This window comes from Bufo bufo, chromosome 3, assembly GCF_905171765.1.
Source record: "Bufo bufo chromosome 3, aBufBuf1.1, whole genome shotgun sequence".
Classification (NCBI taxonomy): Eukaryota; Metazoa; Chordata; class Amphibia; order Anura; family Bufonidae; genus Bufo; species Bufo bufo.
Window position 1 is genome coordinate 325692242 of NC_053391.1, and position 22777 is coordinate 325715018.

A 22777-nucleotide genomic window follows, 5' to 3' on the forward strand; every position below is an offset into this window, starting at 1 on the left:
TGTGCTAAAGGTTCTAAGTAGTCATGTAAAAACAAATGCACCAAGTGCTTGCTTCAAAGAGAAATCGTCAGCACAAATGATGGGTATATCTTTAGGCAGATAAAATTTCATTTATCTCTATAGGAACTTGCAAAGCTGCAGAAAGCAATGGAGAATCTCTTTAAATATTAGATTGTTTACACCATTGGACTAAACTGAATATTTGTTGCCAGATTATAAATAAGAAATGATAACATTACAATCCTTATTAAAATGTTCCTTATACCTATCTGTATATGCTTTCTCCCGACATAAGTGAGTTAACCTGTATTCTCTAATATGCATCGACCAGTACATAGCAGGTTCACAGAGCAATTAAATACTACCTAGCACAAACATTCACGCACTGCATTGCAGGTCAATACAGAGTATCTCCTTGTATCTAAAAAATAGGATTTTCCCAATACAAATAAAAATTAATGAAAATATCTCTTCTAGTTTGGCATCCTCCAGGCATTAAACGTCTCTCATCATGGCGCAGTAAAACCTAGCTCTAAAAGGAGCTACAAAAAGACTTTGACACAGTGTTTACTTGTGGTCATACTCAGTACTGCTACACAATGCAGCATGCCATTTTTAAGCTACATATGAGTTGTAAGGGTAGAGGGGGTAGGGATGAGTCTAGAGGTGTAAGTAATTCACTCCAGCCTCTGCAATGGAGACAGCACTGATTGGTTAACTAGCTCTGCCCTTGGTAGGGGAGGAATTTTGATGAAGGGTTTGTTTGGTATGGGTTAGAGGGGCCTCCCCAAAAATACACAGCTGTGGTCATTTTTTCAGCTTTTTAGTTTTTCTTAGAATAATCTCTAAATATTTTCTATGTATATATGTATATTATTATATACAGCGCATACAAAAGGTTAGTTTATATTGTCCTCTTCACAGTCGAGTCTGGGCTTCCGGGATGTAAATCTCTATGCTGTCGGCACTCTCTGTGGCAGAGTTATGCCTGTAAGAGGCAGCCCGTTTAGCTGCCAGTAGCCTCTTCCTGGCCTCTTGCCTCTGACGGTCAACAGAATCCAAAGAACGATCTTTGACTGGATGTACCTTCTGACGGAGTGGCTTCTTTGGTATGGGAGGAGGAAGTTTCTTCTCCTCCTAAAAATTATAAAAATTTCATTCAGAAGGTGAACATAATCAATGCTATAATTCATTTGTACTTTAAATACATTTAGCGAAAATCTAAGTTACACTATCTTTGCTTATACAGTTCAACATAGATATAATGGTAGACACACTAATACTGTCTAATTTTTAGGCAGTGTAAACTTAGAGGGTAATGTATTAAGTATGCTGCACCAGAAAAGTGGAGTGCTTTCTCATGTTTTGTCGGTGAAGTAACCATTTGCAACATATTTTGACATACTGTATTTGCAGCATTTTTAGGTGGTCAAGCCATGCCTAACAATTTGCATTTACTAAGGTTGCATTTACTAAGGGGGAGCTACATTTTGATCCAAACTTATCATTGCTTTTTTCAAAAAGTCACATAAAAGTTGTAAGTGTACTCCAGTCCCCTGGCAGCCACATCCACTCTCCACAAGGCTGCATTCCTTTCCAGGTAGGCCACATCCTTGGGGTTGACTACTTTCTGTTTACTAGTGATGAATGTGTTTGTTAGATGATTACATGCTACTTACTAGGAATACCTACTAATATAGCATCTGTTGAAATTCTGTGCCATTTTCTATATCTGTTAAGTTATGCCCTCTTGTTTGCCAAGTCTTTTTTGATGTCCAAACAGGGGTCTTTTCCATAAAATGGCTGCTGAAGGAGGGTCATGTGATCAAGCAAATCAGCTCCATGTTGTCACATTTTCCCTGGTTGCAGTTGCCTCCATGCGGCAGCAGGTTGCTGGGGGAACCAGGGCTGCTGGGCACCTGTCACGACCCATGGTCATGGTCATGACTCTGGAACCGCAGGCAGTTGCCTGCGGTCTTGTCTTGTCGTCAATCACAGGTTGAGGGCTGTAGTATGTTGCCTCACCTGTGGTTGCCGCTGGCAACATATTGTATGTGGCAGTTTAGCAGCCTGAGCTGGTGCTGGGCAGCTTGCTGTCAAGTGCATGCGGTTACACCTGGTTGGGTGTGTGTGTATGGGTGCACTTTGTATGTCTGTTTGTTGTGCACGAGGTTGTGTTTGTGTGCACTGTGACGCCTCCCTTCATTTGTGGTTGTCCGCGGCAACGTCTGGTGTTGTGTGCATGTGGTGGCAGTGTCTCGGCCTGCTGGCTGTTCCTCAGGACATGATTGCCACGCATGCCATTGCCGGCGGTAACAGGTGAGTGTGTTTGTGTGCACTTTCTCCTTTAAGTGGCTGTCTTCCCTTCCCTGGTGTGAGAAGGGTTAATTCCCTTCTGTGTGTGTGCACTGGGTGTGTCTGTGTGGGTGTGGCTACTTGGGCTATAAAGCCTCAGTGAAGACCTGAAGCTGAGGGGTACTCGAGCCTTGTTGGTAAGCTGGAGGCACCCTCCTGGTCCCTTATACCTTCTGCCAGTGAGGGCCACCCTTGTGGTCATAAATCTAGTTTTATGTTACAAGATGTTATGAAGATGTTTGTTTGGTCGTTATTCTTTGCAGCTTATGGTCCTGGGTTCCTGTGTGAGGTGTGTTGTGTGCTGTGTCCGTTTGTGTTGTTGTGGACAGCAGCACTTGCACATGGGTTCCAGGCTTTGTGTCTGTGGCAGGTGAATGTTGTGTTTGTGGCATGTACCTGCCATTGCCATAAGTTGTATATGTTCCCTCTTCCATGCAGCTTGGCCAGTGAGACTCCTGTTCCTCCATATCCAGAAGGAACAGGTCGTCTTACCCTGCTCTTAGTTTAGGGCCACCTTGAGGGCTAGCAGGGACTTCAAGGTTCCGGAGCATGAGCCCTCCTACCTTCAAGGTCGGCTAATGCAGCTAGGAGTCAGGGTCAGATTAGGGATGCAATAGGAGGTGACCTGCTCCCTAATTCTGTGGTCCTGGCCAAGCAGCGACCACCATCTTCCGTCATCACACGGCTGAGGGTTTTCCCCATCCTCAGCCGTGACGGTATGACCACAAGGGTGGCCCTCACTGGCAGAAGGTATAAGGGACCAGGAGGGTGCCTCCAGCTTACCAACAAGGCTGGAGTACCCCTCAGCTTCAGGTCTTCACTGAGGCTTTATAGCCCAAGTAGCCACACCCACACAGACACACCCAGTGTTCACACACACACTGCTGTGACATTAGAGCCCCGGGCCAATGAGGTGGTGTGTCGGGGCTCCACAGCATCAGGATGAGCTGCCGTCAGCATCTAGGGATGCTGGTGTGAGCTTTTCTCTCCTCAGCATATAAGGCTAGTGCCTGCATGTGAGTTTTTTGTTCTCTGGCTCTACCTGCTGTTCCCTTGTTGCATTGAAGACTCCTTTGGTTTTGGATTTCTGGATTTTATATTGTGACTACATGTCTTGACTTCTGGCCATTTGGTGTTGTATTGACCTCCTGGGTCTGACCTTTGATGTGTTATTTTTTCTTGTTTGCCTCTAGCGTGTTTTGTACTTCATTGTCTGACTAGCATTTGACCCTTTACCGTACGACTACCCTCTTTTGTTTGTCTGTTCCCTGTTTGTGTGTCATCCTCACTTGTATTACAGTATAGGGACTGTAAACCAGTTGTGGGGTCATTGCCTAGGATGACCGTGCAAGTAGTTTTGTGTGTGACAGTAGTCGTGTTATCCTTACACATGTGATGTCTCCTTCAAATGCACAGCACCTGCCATCTGCACTTGTCCTGTTGGGAGTTTAGTGAAGTTGTAGTATATTTGAATAGAGGCTGAGTAATGTTTCTGTCCACCTGACCATCCATCAGCAGTCATCTTATCAACAGGACCACTATGCGGACAGCACAAAGACATGGCAAACAAAAGGGAATGGCTTATGAAATATAGCTAAAAGAGCAGAATATCAACAAAGAGCATATAGCTGTCTTACATGAGAAAGTGGCTAACCCCTTTAATAAAAATAAAATGGTCACTAACCACCAATAAACTTTGCATAAATCAGTAAAACAGGTAAATATAAAATACTTTATAATATATCTTACCAAAGAAAAATGCCTCTTTCTCATTTGTCTCTGATAAAAAAAAAGTTTATTATATTTCTTATATTCACATTTATTATTGATTTATGCAAAATTTGTTGAAAGCATAGGGACCATTTATGGTAAGTTCAAAGTTAATGCTCTAGTCAGATAAAATATATTTCAGTTGTATATAACAAGACATGCAATGACCACAAAATGTCACTGAATTTCAGTGAGGCTACATAGTTGGTGAGAATTGTGCCTAATATATTCAATGGTGTGTGGCTGTATACCTCTCTATAAATTTGATACATTCAGAATTATCTGAATGAATTTCTTTTGATATCTGCTATGATATTTTTTTCCCCTTTTTTCCTTTAAGTAATAAGCCTAAAAGTACAGTATATTAACAAAATTAGCACACCCACTTTTCTTGCTACAAATCAATAAATTTTTTGCACAATTTTTTTTTACAGCAGTCCCAGGAAGGACTGTGGACTGACGGCCACACCATTCAACTAGGGATTTGTGACCACCGCTCTTGTGATCAGTGGACGTCATAGTAGTCAGACCACCATCAATCAGATGCTATCCCCTATTCTGTGGATAGAGACTAAGTTAATATCGTTTTAAGTGCTGTTTTTGTTTTTGACAAAGTGATATGTGCACGTAGACCACTTGTCTGATCTATAAATGTTATCTCACATAATGTTCCGCAAAAATATTAAAAGTACTATACCTTGCATTCCAATAATTTCCATCCATTGTCTTTTATCTGCTGCAACTCTGCGAATTTCATACCCACATCCTCAAAGGATAGCTGAAGGAGGTCCCAGAAACCAGCTAGGTCTTGAGAAGTGGGTAAGGGAAATGATGTGGGGTCCTGAAAAAAGTTATAAAGTGAAGAACCTCAAGTTTGAAACTGAAGATACATTATTACTGACCCACACCAATTCGCTTGTTTTTTTAACCTCTTAAAGACCAGGCCAATTTTTGTATTTGCGTTTTCATTATTTCAAACTTACAAAAGCCATTTTTAATGGTATTTAATTAAATTTCCCGTAGCTTGTATTGGAAAATAGGAAAAAATTATTTGTGGGTGGAAATCGAAAAAAAACACACAATTCCACCAAGGTTTTTTGGGATTTGCCAATCGCTAAAAATGACATGACATACAGGTTGATACAATTACAGCTATACCAAATTTGTATAGTTTTTATTATGTTTTACTTATTTAAAAAAAATAAAAACCTTTTAAAAAAAATTGTTCTTTGCATCACCACATTCTGACTCTGATAACTTTTTCATTTCATGTGTATATATAGAGCTGTGTAGAGCTTGCATTTGTGGGACGAACTGTATATTTTATTGGTACTAGTTTATTCAAATTTTATTTTAAACAAGGTCAACATAATAGTTTGAACATTTTGCAAACAATTTTTTTAAATTATTTACTGTCATTTTTGGACCTCTTAGGGGACATAAATATGTGATAAGATACTACTGCAGTCCATGGGATTCTGAAAGGCTGCCTGTGCAGCCTTACCATGGCTTTTCAAGCAGATAGCCATGACATGCCTGGAAACCTACACAAGGCCCCAAGTTGTCAACCAATTTTAGCCCTGTAATTTTGCTGTGGGGGCTCCAGTCAGAGGGCAGAGGGAGCCCCCTCCCTCTATCTAACCCCACAGATGCCGCAGTCGCTATTGACAGCGGCATGAGGGGCCTTTGATCTCCCTGTTCCAGTCCCTGCCTCCTTACCCCAGTCCTGCCTCCCTAAAGTGTAATATGGGCAGTGCTTCACTTCAGTTTATCTGCTACCAATGCTAATTTCTGCCAGTTGAGCCTCCCTCTACCTTCTCAGCGCATCTCTGACTGGCAGTGGGAAGACCGGAAGAGCTGATTATGAGCCTCCCACCAATCTGATATTCAGGATCCTACAGATAAATCACCAATATTTAAGTCCTGGAAAACCCTTTTAAGGAGGACCTGTCAACTTTCATGTTTAGTAATAATAGATTACTGTTTGCATCCAATGTTTTTTTTACTTTGAACATATGCTTCAGCAATATTAAAAAAAGAGATCAGTAAACTTTTTTGTGGAAAAAAATCCCAAGTAAGGGCTCGTTCACACAAACATGTGCTGTCCGTTGCCGTATTGTGGACCGCACTTGCGGATCCGCAATACACGGGCACCATTCCGTATGCATTCCACATCAAGGATGCGGACCCATTCACTTCAATGGGTCCGTAAATCCTGAGATGCGGAATGGAAGCACGGAACACTACGGAAGCACTACGGAGTGCTTCCTGGGGTTCCGGTACGTGCCTCCGCACCGCAAAAAGATCCCCATGTGGCTGCCCCACGGACGATGCCCATGTATTGCTTTTTCCTGAATACATGCCTTATCATGGCTAAAAAGTCAAAAAAATTAAAACTACACATATTTTTATTGCTGCATCCATAACAATGTAAACTATAAAATTATCACTGCATGGTGAAAGAACTATGTAAAAATAATCAGTATTGCTAGTCAAGGAATATCCCATCTCCCAAAAAATAGGCTAGTTTCAAATTTTTGGGGCTATTTTTGCAGGTTTCATGTTTTTTTATGTGTTTTCACTGTGCTTTTTATTTTTTTAAATGCTACCTTCTGATATTAGCGGTAATTTCCTTACTTGTGGTATGATTTTTGGGTCCAGTGCTGTGTAGTTCTAGTGACAACTTCCGTTGACTGCTTCACAGAACAGCTGATCCATGGGGGTGCGGTGTGTCAGACTCCTGCTGATCAGGTAGTGATGGCCTATCCTAAGGATAGGTCATCACTTAAAAAGGCTGGACAACCCCTTTAAACAGTACATGCTGTCCCACAAAACAGTCTTCACACAGCTAACTGGTCTTGGAAAGCCACAACACAATTTGTTTTAAAAAAATGTTTTTACTGTGAGAAATAAAACAAAAAACATAGATCTGGTATCGCTGTAACCATACTGACCTGCAGAATAAAGTTCATGCGTTTATTCTGCACAATGAATGCCATAAATACAGAATCCAAAAAACTTATGTTTTTTCAACTCTACCTCCAAAAATTAAGAAAAATTATACAATACATTACAGTCCCTGACAAAAGTCTTGTCACTTGTGTCAAAATTGACCTGAAGTGCCGTTAAAATATATTTCTAATCAAGATTTTGTTACAAGAAATGGGTAATTTTAATCCCAACAGCTTTTGTAATAATGTTTCAGTGCAAAACGAAACTGACAAAAAGTATTCTAATATTCACAGCTTGGTAAAGCCCATTGAGTAAATTTTTGCCAAGACATAAGTGCTGTCGCCTTGTCATAAGAGCTTCGCCTGTGACTAATAATGGATCAATTAGGTCTCAGGTGTGTATAAAAAGAACCCCAGTACACTAGACCTTCACATCAACTGCAACTAGACGTCTGCGAACATGCCTAAGATTCACCCGGAGACTGAAGTGTTGATTATCAAGAGGCTGAAGACCAGATCCACTGCTGATGTGGCAGACACCTTCAATGTGTCTCAGCGTCAAGTTCAGAGGATAAAAAAAAGATATGAAGAGACTGGAGACGTTTTGGACAAGGCCAGGTCAGGCCGACCCCGCAAGACAACTGCTCAAGAGGACCGTTTGTTGGCTCGAAAATCCAAGGCCAGCCCATTTTCCACTGCAGCAGAGCCCCACGAGACCTGGTCACCTGAAGTCCCTGTGTCAACCAGAACAGTTTGTCGGATTCTGTCTCGAAATGGCCTCCATGGTCGAATTAGTGCCCATAAGCCAGCACTAAACAAAAGACAATTGAAAAACCGTGTGGCATTTGCCAAGGGCCACAGCCTGCTAAAAGGATAGACGCTGGAAAAGTGGCAGAAGGTGAATTTTTCAGATGAATCTTCTGTTGAATTACACCATAGTCGCCGCAAATATTGCAGAGACCTAGTGGAACCCGCATGGAGCTGGTGTTACATCCAGTATGGGGGTGTGCGAGGGATCTGCAGGGTGGAAGGCAACATCAATAGTCTAAAATATCAAGAAATCTTAGCTACCTCGTATATTCCCAACCATAAAAAAGGCCAAATTCTGCAGCAGGGATGGTGCTTCATCGCATACTTCCATCTCCACATCAAAGTTCCTTAAGGCGAAGAAGATCAAGATGCTCCAGGATTGGCCAGCCCAGTCACCAGACATTAACATCATTGAGCATATGTGGTGTAGGATGAAAGAGGAAGCATGGAAGACGAAACCAAAGAATATTGATGAACTCTGGGAGGCATGCAAGACTGTTTTCTTTGCTATTCCTGATGACTTCATCAATAAATTGTATAAATCCTTGCCAAACCGCATGGATGCTGTCCTTCAAGCTCATGGAAGTCATACAAGATATTAAATTTGGATCTTACAGCACCACTACTTAATTTGCTGACATATTTTTGGATTTGCAGTAAAGTTGTTCAATTTCTGTATAGGCGACAAAACTTTTGTCTTGCCAAAATTTGACCTTTCTGTCTTAATTAAATGATAAATCTTTTTTCAGTGAAACTAATTTATTTCAGTGCATTAAACATCATTTGGGAGGGCTTTAGCTTTTCATATGAGCTATTTCTAACACCAATTGATTAATTAAAAGTCAGGTTAATAGCAGGAGTTTCTACAAAATAGAGAAGCAACAAGACTTTTGTCAGGGACTGTATATGTACTCTAAAATTGTGCCATAAAAAGCCAAATCATCCCACAAAAAAACAAGCCCATATTCGTATTGCATGTCAACAGAAAAATAAAAACTGCAATGGCAGTTATACAGTATGATTATTGTCTAGGTCAAGAAAATAATCACTTACCATATTTTGCTGGCAAAGTCTGAAAAACTGCTGGACTTTCTGAGACATTAGGAGCTGTGAGCTGCCTACTGCACTGCGAATCTTCTCCAGAACTGCAATATAATTTAAGTTTATCAGACCGGAACCTGCATTCAACGTAACATGCTCCTCATCTAATTCCTTATATTTCTTAGAAGGAATTAGCATCACTACATGGACACAAATTGAAATACTGTAATAAAATAATGGAGTAACTATGTTTTATCACTAGAGGGAGATCTGGCTTCAAGCATCAATATCACTAGGCAGAATACTCAGAGCATGTGATATCCGGCTAAAGCCCTGGATTTGTAAAATGTCAGAGCATTGTAAATGTAGCTTTTATTAAAACACTGTACATTTTTATACATATGCAGTATAAGAGACACCGAAAACAGTAACACCTAACTGAAGTTTGCTTTGTGCATTTGTAACTATATACACAAACAGACAAGGCCTATAGAAAGTACATATAACAGTATTGTGTGTTAAATATACCCCCCTTTTGCACACATGTTTGGCAGGCAAGCATTTTTTTTTCTATATAAGCCCAAAGTCGTGCTTTCTCACCCCGTGCAACAAAATCGTGCAGCGTGCCACACAAAAACGAGCACTAGGTCGCGGTCTATCGCAGGCCCTCTCCATAAGAGAAGGGCCCCCCACAAACCATTCCCTATCCCTCTGGGGCCGAAGCTCCTGCAAGGGACTGGGACAAATGGCAACCCTCAGCCGAAGCCAAGGGTACACCCATCTATACTCCCGGCTTTCGCCTTGGCTGCCACCCAAGGCGTCAGCCGGGAGCTTCAACAAAGGTCTGGACTCTCCCTGGAGGGAGAGCCCACGGGGTTTGGCAGGGGGGTGAGGAACCAATATGGCCACACACACCCCCCCCAGACCTCAGGGCGCCGCAACCCTGAAAATACTAGAGACAAAACAAACGTGTAAAAGTGCACACAGTGAACACAAAAAATAAAAAATGTGAATGTGCGCCATTACGGCCCGGACATTCAACCGGAATTATAAAAATTCCTCATATTTTCAAGACCGGAGCCGAGCCTTGAGACGGTATTGTGTGTTAAATATACTCCCCATTTGCACACACGTTTGGCAGGCAAGCATTAAGCTATGTTACATCTGCATTCAGTGTTAGACTGGGGTGCCTAGGGCCCACCAGTAAAATAAATTTTAGAGACCCACTATAAAGCTACATGCGAATACTAACCGCCTATACAGTTGCAGCAGCAAGATGCTACAATATGATTATGGGGGCCCTTGCAGTGACTTTGAGAGGGCAGGTCCCTAGGGAGAGAGGACATGTCTAGCCTAAGTCATCTCATCCACTCAATGTGTCTATAAACTGGGTACTTTGTTAAATAATGTGCCCAGGTTTTGATATCGCAACCATTTTGGTGTGCAGCCATTTTGTTTTTTGTAATTATGTTTGCCTCATGGATATGCACCTGTGATCCTGAAGGTTTTAGTCTAAATTTTCTTGCAACATGTTGGGGGTGGCACCCCTTTTAGACTGGACACGCCCATCTACCTGGGACTTCTGAGCAGAATATGTTTGTAGCCTACACTGCCCTGAATATTGTAGGCTTAAGTAAGTCCAAAGTGAGGCAGTATCTTTAGTGATAGCGACCCATCTGCGGAAGCCACCTTGACGCCTGGTAGATGGGCCCGACACGTATGTGCGCTAAGAGCTTCCATTATTCATGTATACTCATTTATAGTCGGTATTGTACCACTTTTATCTAGAATGACCCCCATTTCCAAGCTCTATTGTTTGTATATATAATGGTGTGCAGCCATTTTGTTTTTTGTAATCAGGTTTTCATATCAACATAGGCTGGTTGAGATGCCATATTCTGCCTATCCAAGGCCAGCGTCAACACCCGGCGTACCCGGGCAAGTGCCGGGGCCAACAGCTCCTGTGGGGGCCCACTGCACAGCTGATTATAATTGTGAAGCAGGGCAGTGGCGTGCTAAGGGGGGAGGGCAGTCCGCCCCAGGTGCCAGCTCTCACAGGGTGCCAGAGTCCAGGAGCAATGAGCGCTTCCATCAATACAGATGAAAGTGCTCATTGCTGGAGCGCGGGGAGCTGGGTCCTGTCACTCACCGTTCAGCTCCCCACGCTCCTCCCATCCTTCAGGTCACTCTGAATAGTAAAGCAGGAAAACTTCTCCCTGCTCCACCATTCAGCCTGCAGATACAGTGGCGGAAATAATTATTTGACCCCTCACTGATTTTGTAAGTTTGTCCAATGACAAAGAAATGAAAAGTCTCAGAACAGTATCATTTCAATGGTAGGTTTATTGTAACAGTGGCAGATAGCACATCAAAAGGAAAATCGAAAAAATAACTTTAAATAAAAGATAGCAACTGATTTGCATTTCATTGAGTGAAATAAGTATTTGAACCCCTACCAACCATTAAGAGTTCTGGCTACCACAGAGTGGTTAGACACTTCTACTCAATTAGTCACCCTCATTAAGGACACCTGTCTTAACTAGTCACCTGTATAAAAGACACCTGTCCACAGAATCAATCAATCAAGCAGACTCCAAACTCTCCAACATGGTAAAGACCAAAGAGCTGTCCAAGGATGTCAGAGACAAAATTGTAGACCTGCACAAGGCTGGAATGGGCTACAAAACCATTAGCAAGAAGCTGGGAGAGAAGGTGACAACTGTTGGTGCGATTGTTCGAAAATGGAAGGAGCACAAAATGACCATCAATCGACCTCGCTCTGGGGCTCCACGCAAGATCTCACCTCGTGGGGTGTCAATGGTCCTGAGAAAGGTGAAAAAGCATCCTAGAACTACACGGGAGGAGTTAGTTAATGACCTCAAATTAGCAGGGACCACAGTCACCAAGAAAACCATTGGAAACACATTACACCGCAATGGATTAAAATCCTGCAGGGCTCGCAAGGTCCCCCTGCTCAGGAAGGCACATGTGCAGGCCCGTCTGAAGTTTGCCAATGAACACCTGAATGATTCAGAGAGTGACTGGGAGAAGGTGCTGTGGTCTGATGAGACCAAAATAGAGCTCTTTGGCATTAACTCAACTCGCTGTGTTTGGAGGAAGAAAAATGCTGCCTATGACCCCCAAAACACCGTCCCCACCATCAAGCATGGGGGTGGAAACATTTTGCTTTGGGGGTGTTTTTCTGCTAAGGGCACAGGACAACTTATTCGCATAAACGGGAAAATGGACGGAGCCATGTATCGTGAAATCCTGAGCGACAACCTCCTTCCCTCTGCCAGGAAACTGAAAATGGGTCGTGGATGGGTGTTCCAGCACGACAATGACCCAAAACATACAGCAAAGGCAACAAAGGAGTGGCTCAAGAAGAAGCACATTAAGGTCATGGAGTGGCCTAGTCAGTCTCCGGACCTTAATCCAATCGAAAACCTATGGAGGGAGCTCAAGCTCAGAGTTGCACAGAGACAGCCTCGAAACCTTAGGGATTTAGAGATGATCTGCAAAGAGGAGTGGACCAACATTCCTCCTAAAATGTGCGCAAACTTGGTCATCAATTACAAGAAACGTTTGACCTCTGTGCTTGCAAACAAGGGTTTTTCCACCAAGTATTAAGTCTTTTTTTGTTAGAGGGTTCAAATACTTATTTCACTCAATGAAATGCAAATCAGTTGCTATCTTTTATTTAAAGTTATTTTTTCGATTTTCCTTTTGATGTGCTATCTGCCACTGTTACAATAAACCTACCATTGAAATGATACTGTTCTGAGACTTTTCATTTCTTTGTCATTGGACAAACTTACAAAATCAGTGAGGGGTCAAATAATTATTTCCGCCACTGTATATTTGTAATTTTGAATATTCAAGATTTTTTTTAAATCAGTACACATGATCCCTCCCTTCTTCTAGCTTGTGGGCCAATGAGAAGGCTGCAATAACTTTGACTTTAGGAGTAGTGTTGATTGCGAATTTTCGTAATGTGAATTTTCGTAATGCGAATTCTTATAATTTAATGCCGATTTCCGCAATCAAGAAAATAATGACTAGAGATAACGAATTCTCGAATTCGCCAATGTATGGTGAATATTCGCCCAAATATTCGCGAAATATCACGAATTTGAATATTGCCCCTGCCGCTCATCACTAAATGTGAGTAGTTACTGTGTTTTTTTTATTTTATACAGTTGGGGCACAGAGGGCTTTATTACTATGGAGGGAGCACAGAGGACTTTATTACTTTGGAGGGGGCACATAGGACTTTATTACTTTGGAGGGGGCACAGAGGACTTTATTACTATGCAGGGGGCACAGAGATCTTTATTATTATAGAGGGGGCACAGAGGACTTTATTACTATGGAGGGGGCACAGAGGTCTTTCTTACTATGGATGGGGCACAGAGGTCTTTATTACTATGGAGGGCAACAGAGGTCTTTATTACTATGGAGGGGGAACAGAGGTCTTTATTACTATGGAGGGGGCACAGAGGCTTTTATTACTATGGAGGGGGCACAGAAAACATTTCTACTATGGAGGGGGCACAGAGGGCATTACTACTTGGGGGGGGCACAGAGGGCATTACTAATGTGAAGGGGCACAATGGGAATTTCTACTATGGAGGGGGCACAGAGCCAGAGGGCATTACTACAATGAAGGGGGCACAGTGGGCATTATTACTGTGAAGGGGCACAATGGGCACTACTACTATGAAGGGGGCACAATGAGCATTATTACTATGAAGGAGACACAATGGGGATTATTACTATGAAGGGGGCACATATAGGGCATAACTACTGTGAGGGGACACACATCTGTACAAAACTGCTGTGAAGGTTGTGCATATCTTGGCATATCTACTGTGAGGGGGTACGTACAGTCCTGATCAAAAGTTTAAGACCACTTGAAAAATGGCAAAAAATCATATTTTACATTGTTGGATCTTAACAAGGTTCCAAGTAGAGCTTCAACATGCAACAAGAAGAAATGAGAGTGAGACAAAACATTTTTTGAGCATTCAATTTAATGAAAACAACGAATAAACTGAAACAGGCTGTTTTTCAGCTGATCAAAATTTTAGGACCACATGCCTTTAAAAGGCTAAATCTGTGCAAAGATGTGGATTAATTGTCATTTTCTGTCAGGTAGTCACACGTTGTGATAGCAAAGGCAAAAAAAACTCTCCCTTTTTGAACGTGGTCGGGTTGTTGAACTGCATAGGCAGGGTCTCTCACAGGGCGCCATCGCTGCTGAGGTGGGACGCAGTAAGACAGTTATTTGGAATTTCTTAAATGATCCTGAGGGTTATGGAACAAAAAAGTCAAGTGGAAGACCCAAAAAAATTTCATCAGCACTGAGCCGGAGGATCCAATTGGCTGTCCGTCAAGACACTGGACGATCCTCGACCCAAATTAAGGCCTTTACTGGTGCTGACTGCAGCCCCATAACCATCAGACGGCATCTGAGACTGAAGGGCTTCAAAAACAAAAAACGTCTTCAAAGACCTCGTCTCCTTGAACGCCACAGAACTGCTCGTTTCGACTTTGCAAGAGAGCACCAAATATGGGACATTCAAAGGTGGAAGAAAGTTTTATTCTCTGATGAGAAAAAATTTAACCTTGATGGTCCTGATGGTTTCCAACGTTACTAGCATGACAAGCAGATCCCACCTGAGATGTTTTCTACGCGCCACAGTGGAGGGGGCGCCATAATGGTCTGGGGTGCTTTTTTCTTCAGTGGGACAATGGAGCTTCAGGAAGTGCAGGGGTGTCAAACGGCCGCTGGCTATGTCCAGATGTTAATCAATATAATGGAGTGGCTCACTGCTGATTGTGGGTGGTGAGGTGCTGCAAACTCAAATTGAGGACACCCAACCTCGGGTGAAAGTGTCCCTGTATTAATAAAGAACTGTAGAAAAAATTACTGTGAAACTTCGTGTCACTGTGAAATAACCAGTGGTATAATACACATAAGTGAGTACTAAAACAGCCTCTTCTGCGGCTGTAGACGATTGCCACACCACTAGAATTGTCCCGTTTTATCAGCTCATCCACATAGGATGATTCACATATGCCGCTTGGAGGACTCGTGGTTTTTAAACAATCTTGTTTAAAAACCACGAGTCCTCCAAGCGGCATATGTGAATCATCCTATGTGGATGAGCTGATAAAACGGGACAATTCTAGTGGTGTGGCAATCGTCTACAGCCGCAGAAGAGGCTGTTTTAGTACTCACTTATGTGTATTATACCACTGGTTATTTCACAGTGACACGAAGTTTCACAGTAATTTTTTCTACAGTTCTTTATTAATACAGGGACACTTTCACCCGATTTGGATCCTAGGACTGAGTTTCATCATCACTATTTTTATATTTCTATTCAAAAGCACATTGCACCTTATTAGATACAGTCTCTATTGGTGGCGCACACCACTGGTTACTACCATTAATTGTTTCCATTTATCAGTAGTGATATTTTGTTGCTATTTGCTGCTAATCCGTTGCGGTTTATTGCTTATATTGCTATTGCTTATATTTATTGGTCCCGATTGATCAAATCTTATGTAATTTTATTCTATGTTATTCTATGTTATTATATGTTTCATGTGCTAGTCTATTTTAGATTCCAGTCTATTATCAGCCAATAGACAGATTTATTTTATTCTAATAAATATCAGTAGATGCCATAGTGTGAGTGCTCGCTCTCCTTATTTGCCTTTTACTTATGTCCAGATGTTGCAGAGAGCATTCCTCATGACTGAGGGCCCTCGTCTGTGTGGTAATGACTGTGTTTTTTAACAGGACAACGCTACAGTATACAATGCCCGCAGGACAAGGGACTTCTTCCTTGAGAATAACATCACTCTTTTGGCCCATCCTGCGTGTTCCCCTGATCTAAATCCAATTGAGAACCTTTGGGGATGGATGGCAAGGGAAGTTTACAAAAATGGACAACAGTTCCAGACAGTAGATGGCCTTTGTGCGGCCGTCTTAACCACTTGGAGAAATGTTCCCACTCACCTCATGGAAACGCTTGTTTGGAAGTTGGATTTCTGTTTTGGGGGGGTTTAGTTTTTTTTTGGAGGTGTAGTCCTAAACTTTTGATCAGCTAAAAAACAGCCTGTTTCAGTTTATTCGTTGTTTTCTTTAAATTGAATGCTCAAAAAATGTTTTGTCTCACTCCCATTTCTTCTTGTTGCATGTTAAAGCTCTACTTGGAACTTTGTTAAGATCCAACAATGTAAAATATGATTTTTTGCCATTTTTCAAGTGGTCTTAAACTTTTGATCAGGACTGTATCTGTGAGTAGACCTGAGGGACTGAAGCACTGGGTAGAAAGTAAAAGTAGGCACATAAGGACTGATTCACACAGATCCGCTCTGTAGCATGCTCTGTGTAAGGTATTTAATCTATAATACATGCAGTTTCATTGCTGGAAGTGCTGTGCAAAATGCCACAAGGGGCCCACTGAGACTATATTGCCCAAGGACCCACATGAACCTGGAGCCGGCCATGTGCCTAGCTATATCTAGTGCTGTCAGTCTACTGTGCCATGTGCCACTTGTAAAATGGGTGAGAGACTAGGGGCCCACCTTGTTCAGTGGCCCACCATGGGAGTCACCTGTTCCCCTGTGGGCCAGTCCGAGCCTGTCTGCAATCAGATTATAGTGCTAGTCTTGCAATCAAAATAATAGAAATCTCACTAGAAACCTCTCAAACTTCATTATAAGACAGTGGATCCTGCTAGACATGATTTAGGTCAGTCGCAGAGTTGTGGCTTCTATTCATAATGGAAATCACAGAAAACAAAAATGTAGTTGTGTAAAGAGCTCTACTATCTTATATCAAAAGTTTGTTCCTTTAACTTTAAAAGGTTTTCCCTGACCATAGCTATTGCATATACTGAACCATCCCCCGTTTCAAGATTTTCACCATTCCTGCGATTCAAATTCTGGTCATGTGACCCACGCCATTGTAATGTTTCCACTTCTGTGACATTCTGTTCTCCCATTGAACTCTTTCTTCCACTCAGTGTTCAGAATGGCATGCCACAGGTATCATTATTGACTCATGTAAAGAGCTCATAGAGCTCTGGAACATGTGACAGAGCCCCTGCATGTAGATACTCCAGGTACAAAAGTTTAGCAAGGAGGGAGAACTTTTTTTTAAATGTGACTTTGGTCCCAGAAAATCCCTTTAAGTTCACCATATGCTTCTGTGTTCTCTCTAGTGCCAACCAATGCAAGGAATTGGGCAAGAACCAATATCAATATAAAATTGTGCAGTAAAATTCACATTAATAGAAGATAGTTGAGTTTACTACTGTGTGGCAGCATGGTGGCTCAGTGGTCAGCACTGGTGCCTTGCAGCACATGGGTCCTGGGTTTGAAACCAACCAAGGACAACATCTGCATGGAGTTTGTATGTTCTCCCTGTGTTTGCGTAGGTTTCCTTCCACACTCCAAATACATACTGAGAGGGAACTTGGATTGTGAGCCCCATAGGGGACAGCTTGATGATCTTCTCTGTAAAGCGCTGTGGAATATAGTAGCATTATATAAGTGAGTATCATAAATATATGGAATGAATTTGACATCACTCCTCTGTAATTCACAAAAAATGGTTCTTGTTATTGATTGATTCTTTCCTTACTGTTATAGAAATCATCCCTCTATGCACTGTCTTCCCGGTGAGCATGTGATAGACTTCTGTTTACACACAGCAGCCAATCTTAGGAGGCTTAGCTGCAGGGAGGATGGAGATTGCAGATGCCTGAACCAAGGGTGTGTTTCAGACTACCAGTCTAAAGTAGTCTGAAACACACCCTGAATGGATGATACACAGGGGATTTTACAGCTACAACGGACATTTTACAGCTCAGCAGAAAAACAGAGCTCAGACCCCTATAGAAATATAGCAAGAATTAAATAAGCATGGAATGTTGGCCTATTTACTTAAGAAATAAAATAGCATTTAAGATTCACTTTAAAGCAAGTGACCAGTGTAGAGCTTCAAAATAGTACATATGTCACGACCGCTACCCCATCAGCAGTCGTGTCGCACCAGACGGAGGGGAAGGGGGACCCTTATCTACGGATGGGAATAGTATGGCCACCCCTGACTAACCCTAAGCTGGCACCCTGATACCCTAGACGGGGTGTGAACCCGTGCGGCGAGCAGGATGCCTAAATCCTTAGTCACCCTAACTAGCCTAGAGTGGGGAAAGGCCGATGGGAGCACTAGTCACCATCACTCATGTCTAGGAGAACAGCAGGGGAAGACAGCAACAAACAAACTATATCAGAGATAGACTTATCCAGTCACGAGCAGAGAAGGCGATCCCAATCACGACAGTCCACGCCGGACAAGAGCTCCACAGCAACACCATCAAACGATCTCCTTCAAAGGTCAGAATAGAACTGGAAGTAAGGACTATATCTGGCAATGACTGCAAGTGAAAGTGAAACTAATATAGTAGCTGGGAGTGGCAGACAGGACTCACCTGAGAAGGATGCCTACAAACTCCCAGTCAGGACAAAAAGGTTCACAAGGCAAAACCCAGGTGACATACCCTGAACCACGGAGCAAACTCACAAGCTATCGCGAGTAGCAAGTCGCTGCGACCTTCTCCTCCCAGACCTGTCTGGATCAGTCACAGTCGTGACAACATACCTGTTTTTTTTTCTTAATGTTTGCCGTTTGTCTACTGTCTGGGTCATTTTTTTGTGACAAAGATGTATACAGTTTAGATGGTAGGCACTGTAGTAAAACTGTATACATCTTTGTCATCTTTATACTTGCAGCATATTAAGCTGTGCTGCCTACCAACATCAAAGCGGACCACCCTAAGCATCTCCTCCTGCAGTGCAAGAGTCTTCTTACTCACCTTTTGCCTCCTGGAGAATTCCAAGACCCACTCCAAGGACTGCTCTGCTGGATATTACTCCAAAATATGGGTACAGAGCTCTACCTACAGCCTTCAGAAAGAAAAGTCTCTCAAGCTATAATTAAAGAGATAACATATTAAAGTACACGAGGGGACTATTTAATGAAAACTAACTTGAGGCCCACAGCAATAATATAACTACTAACTACGGAGAGACTCTATACTGCATAAAGAAAAAAACTCCCATGATGCAAGAAGGGTGTATTCTCAAATAGTGGACACTGTACCATATAACAAATTTACCACATTGTTGTTGGTACTCTTCACATCTTAATCAACAGCACCATCTAGTGGCCTTCTCTTTACTGACAACTTCTGCGGACCTCTCTGCTGCTTGCTACAGTTCAGTGTTTTTTTAGAAACCATGTGATTTACTACCCCTCAAATACAAAACTTTCATTCTCAAAATGTAATGAGATTGAATTCTCTACGCTGACCAATATCAAACAGGCATTATAAAGCTCTTATCTGTGAAGTATCATGGTCAAATATGGGAAAGATCGCCTTAAAGAAGTGCCTAGCCACATGCGTACAACTTCAAGCAGGGGGACATGGACAAATATCTGAAAAAATCAAATATCTCTGTGGATGTAACAAAGCAACAGGGGAATCTTTCAAAAATGCTCCTCTTCTCCAACGACTCCAATGATCTGATATGGACAAAAGATCAACTATTAGAGAGCTGCTAGTCTCTTGCACTTTTATGTGCTTGATTCTAGTAGATTCTAGTACAGTTTGACTCAAGGCCTGGAAGAAATAAAGCATCCTAAACAAATAGCAATGAGAGTGGAGGCTCTAGAAACCTGTCAGTCAGACCTACTGAAACATAATACTGCCTTAGCTCATAATATGGATCATGCATAAGCATATATTAATCTTCTATACTCCATGATTGAAGATCAAGAGAACAGAGGCAGGAGAAAAAATTTAAGGTTCAAAGGGACACCAGACACGGTTGCATCCAAAGCACCAATGCTGGCTCTTACTGAACTTTTCTCCTCTATGCTTGGGCCCAACTTCACAGCCAGTATCACCTTAGATAGTGGCCATAGGTCTCTGTAATCCCTACCTAAAACACAGGATCCTCCAAGAGACGTGATATGTAGGCTGGTGAATTTTTTCAAAGGAAAAGTTCCTCAAAATCTCTAAAGATACTCAGACTCTTACCTATGAGGGCTCAACTATCACAATCTTCCAGGATCTTTCATCCCTGACCTTAAAGAAACGTAGGCCACTGAAACCCTAACTAGACATTTTAAATGAAAAATGCATTGCCTACAAATGGTTTCTATTGTTTGGGTTGTTTATCCATGGCCTGGGAATAAAACTTACTATCAGTGCACATGCTGACCTGGCCTAGGCATGAGAGAGTCTCGGAGTGGATCAGTTGGATACAGTGGACTATTGTATTTGCCACGCCATGGAAAAAGGTTGGCACTCCCAAAGCTCAGGGACACAAAATGATGCCTAACAACTGGCAGTAGAACCAAATTGAAGCTGGGGCAATTTCTTTCTTTTTTCATATTTTGGAGATCTGCGGAAACCTCTCTGTATATAGTCCTTCCTACTCTCTCACTAGTCTTGCCATAAGGACTATGGTAAGACTTGCCACAAGGAAATGTAGTCCTTAGTATAATTACATCTCCATTATGATGTAGTACAGTTATTAATGGGTAACCTTTAGAGTTGAGCGGACACCTGGATGTTCGGGTTAGACGAGTTCGGCCAAACTTGAAAAAAATGTTCGGGTTCGGGACCCGAACTTGACCCGAACTTGACCCCGAACCCCATTGAAGTCAATGGGGACCCAAACTTTTGAGCACTAAAATGGCTCTTAAATAGTCCTGGAAAGGGCTAGAGGGTTGCAAAAGGCATCAAAATGTGCTTAAGAGCATAGCAACTAATCTGCAAACAAATGTGGATAGGGAAATGACTTAAAATAACATAAAATACAGAAAAATTAAAAATAACAATCTGGATCTAGGAGTAGGAGCTTGAGGAGGCGGTGGATGGGTGGATGTGGCGGTGTAGGTTGACGTGGCGGTGTAGGTGGAAGCGGCGGTGAAGGAGGAATAGGCAGCCAACACTGATTTGTGTTATTTTTTATTTTTAAATTGGGGTATCCCCCAAAATATTGGGACATATAACAAAATAAAACAAAGAATAAGTGCACTTGAGTACAAGAATGGATGGATGAGGCTGGTATAAATGTTTATTCTGCACAAGGTACGGATAAGTCCTGTGGGATCCATGCCTGGTTCATTTTAATAAACGTAAGCTTGTCCACATTGGCTGCGGCCTGTGATAATGCTCTCTGCCGTGCTAAACACACGTTCACACTATACACTGGCTGCAGGGCAGGTCAGCACCTCCAAGGCTGACAAAGATTTTCCACATTTTGGCGATGCTAACACTGCCTTCTCAGGTGCTGGCGGTGCCCCAGCTGCGTTGGCGACCTCTTCCTCCTCCTTTGCCTTCGCCTTGTGCTTCCACTGTGCCCCCGCTGTCAGATGGGAATGCCATCATCAGCGTGCGCATCTTCCGATCAGTAACAGATGTTTTCACTAAATTAAGTTCTCTGTCAGCAATGCAGAGCAGGGGTTCATTCACGGCAAAAGGGGGTTCATGTCACCCAGCAATAGAACAGAGTATTTTGAGAGAACGAGGCCCATGTCACCCAGGCACAGCAGGGATTCATTCACGGCAAAAGGGGGTTCATGTCACTCAGCAATACAACAGAGGATTTTGAGAGATTGAGGCCCCTGTCACCCAGGCACAGCTGGGGTTCATTCACGGCAAAAGGGGGTTCATGTCACCCAGCAATAGAACAGAGGATTTTGAGAGATTGAGGCCCCTGTCACCCAGGCACAGCAGGGGTTCATTCACGGCAAAAGGGGGTTCATGTCACCCAGCAATAGAACAGAGGATTTTGAGAGATTTAGGCCCCTGTCACCCAGGCACAGCAGGGGTTCATTCAGGGCAAAAGGTGGTTCATGTCACCCAGCAATAGAACAGAGGATTTTGAGAGATTTAGCCCCCTGTCAACCAAGCACAGCAGGGGTTCATTCACGGCAAAAGGGGGTTCATGTCACCCAGCAATAGAACAGAGGATTTTGAGAGATTTAGGCCCCTGTCACCCAGGCACAGCAGGGGTTCATTCACGGCAAAAGGGGGTTCATGTCACCCAGCAATAGAACTGAGGATTTTGAGAGATTTAGGCCCCTGTCACCCAGGCACAGCAGGGGTTCATTCACAGCAAAAGGGGGTTCATGTCACCCAGCAATATAACAGAGGATTTTGAGAGATTTAGGTCCCGGTCACCCAGGCACAGCAGGGGTTTGTATATGCCAAAAATGGTAAAATGTCACCGAACAATTGAAAATAAGATTTTTTTCAATTTAGGGCACTAAAATTGGCACTTTTTTGCATTAAAATGGCTCTAAAATAGTCCTTGAAAAGGCTAGAGGGATGTAAAAGGCAGTAAAATGTGCTTAAGAGCATGGCAACTGCTCTGCAAACAATTGTGGATAGGGAAATAACTTAAAATAAAATAACAAAATATTACAAATTATTAACCTGCAACTCAGAGAAGGAGGTGGATATGGAGTCGGAGGTTGAGGAGGTGGTGAATGTGGTGTTGTAGGTGGAGGCAGCAATGGAGGAGGAGGAGGTAGCCAACAATGTTTTTATTTTTATTTTTTATTGGGGTAGGTAGCCCCCAAAATATTGGGACAAATAAAAAAAAGAAAACAAAGAATCATTGCACTTGACTTGAGTACAAGAATGAATGTTTGATGGTGGAATAAATGTCTATTCTGCACAAGGTACAGACAAGTCTTGTGGGATCCATGCCTGGTTCATTTTAATGAACGTGAGCTTGTCCACGTTGGCTGT

General features: G+C 42.6%; 1 protein-coding gene across 1 annotated transcript in view; it reads right to left on the reverse strand.

Moving 5' to 3' along the window:
• Positions 1-830: 830 nt before the first annotated feature.
• Positions 831-22777, reverse strand: part of DLGAP3 (DLG associated protein 3) — a 461591-nt gene continuing 439644 nt past the window's right edge. Inside the window, exons 9-11 of the mRNA XM_040421907.1 lie at positions 8940-9031; positions 4823-4966; positions 831-1137 (exon numbers count right to left, since the gene is read on the reverse strand). Of these exons, the coding sequence (XP_040277841.1) occupies positions 919-1137; positions 4823-4966; positions 8940-9031 (455 nt within the window). The 3' untranslated portion in view covers positions 831-918. The remainder of the gene's footprint in view (positions 1138-4822; positions 4967-8939; positions 9032-22777) is intronic.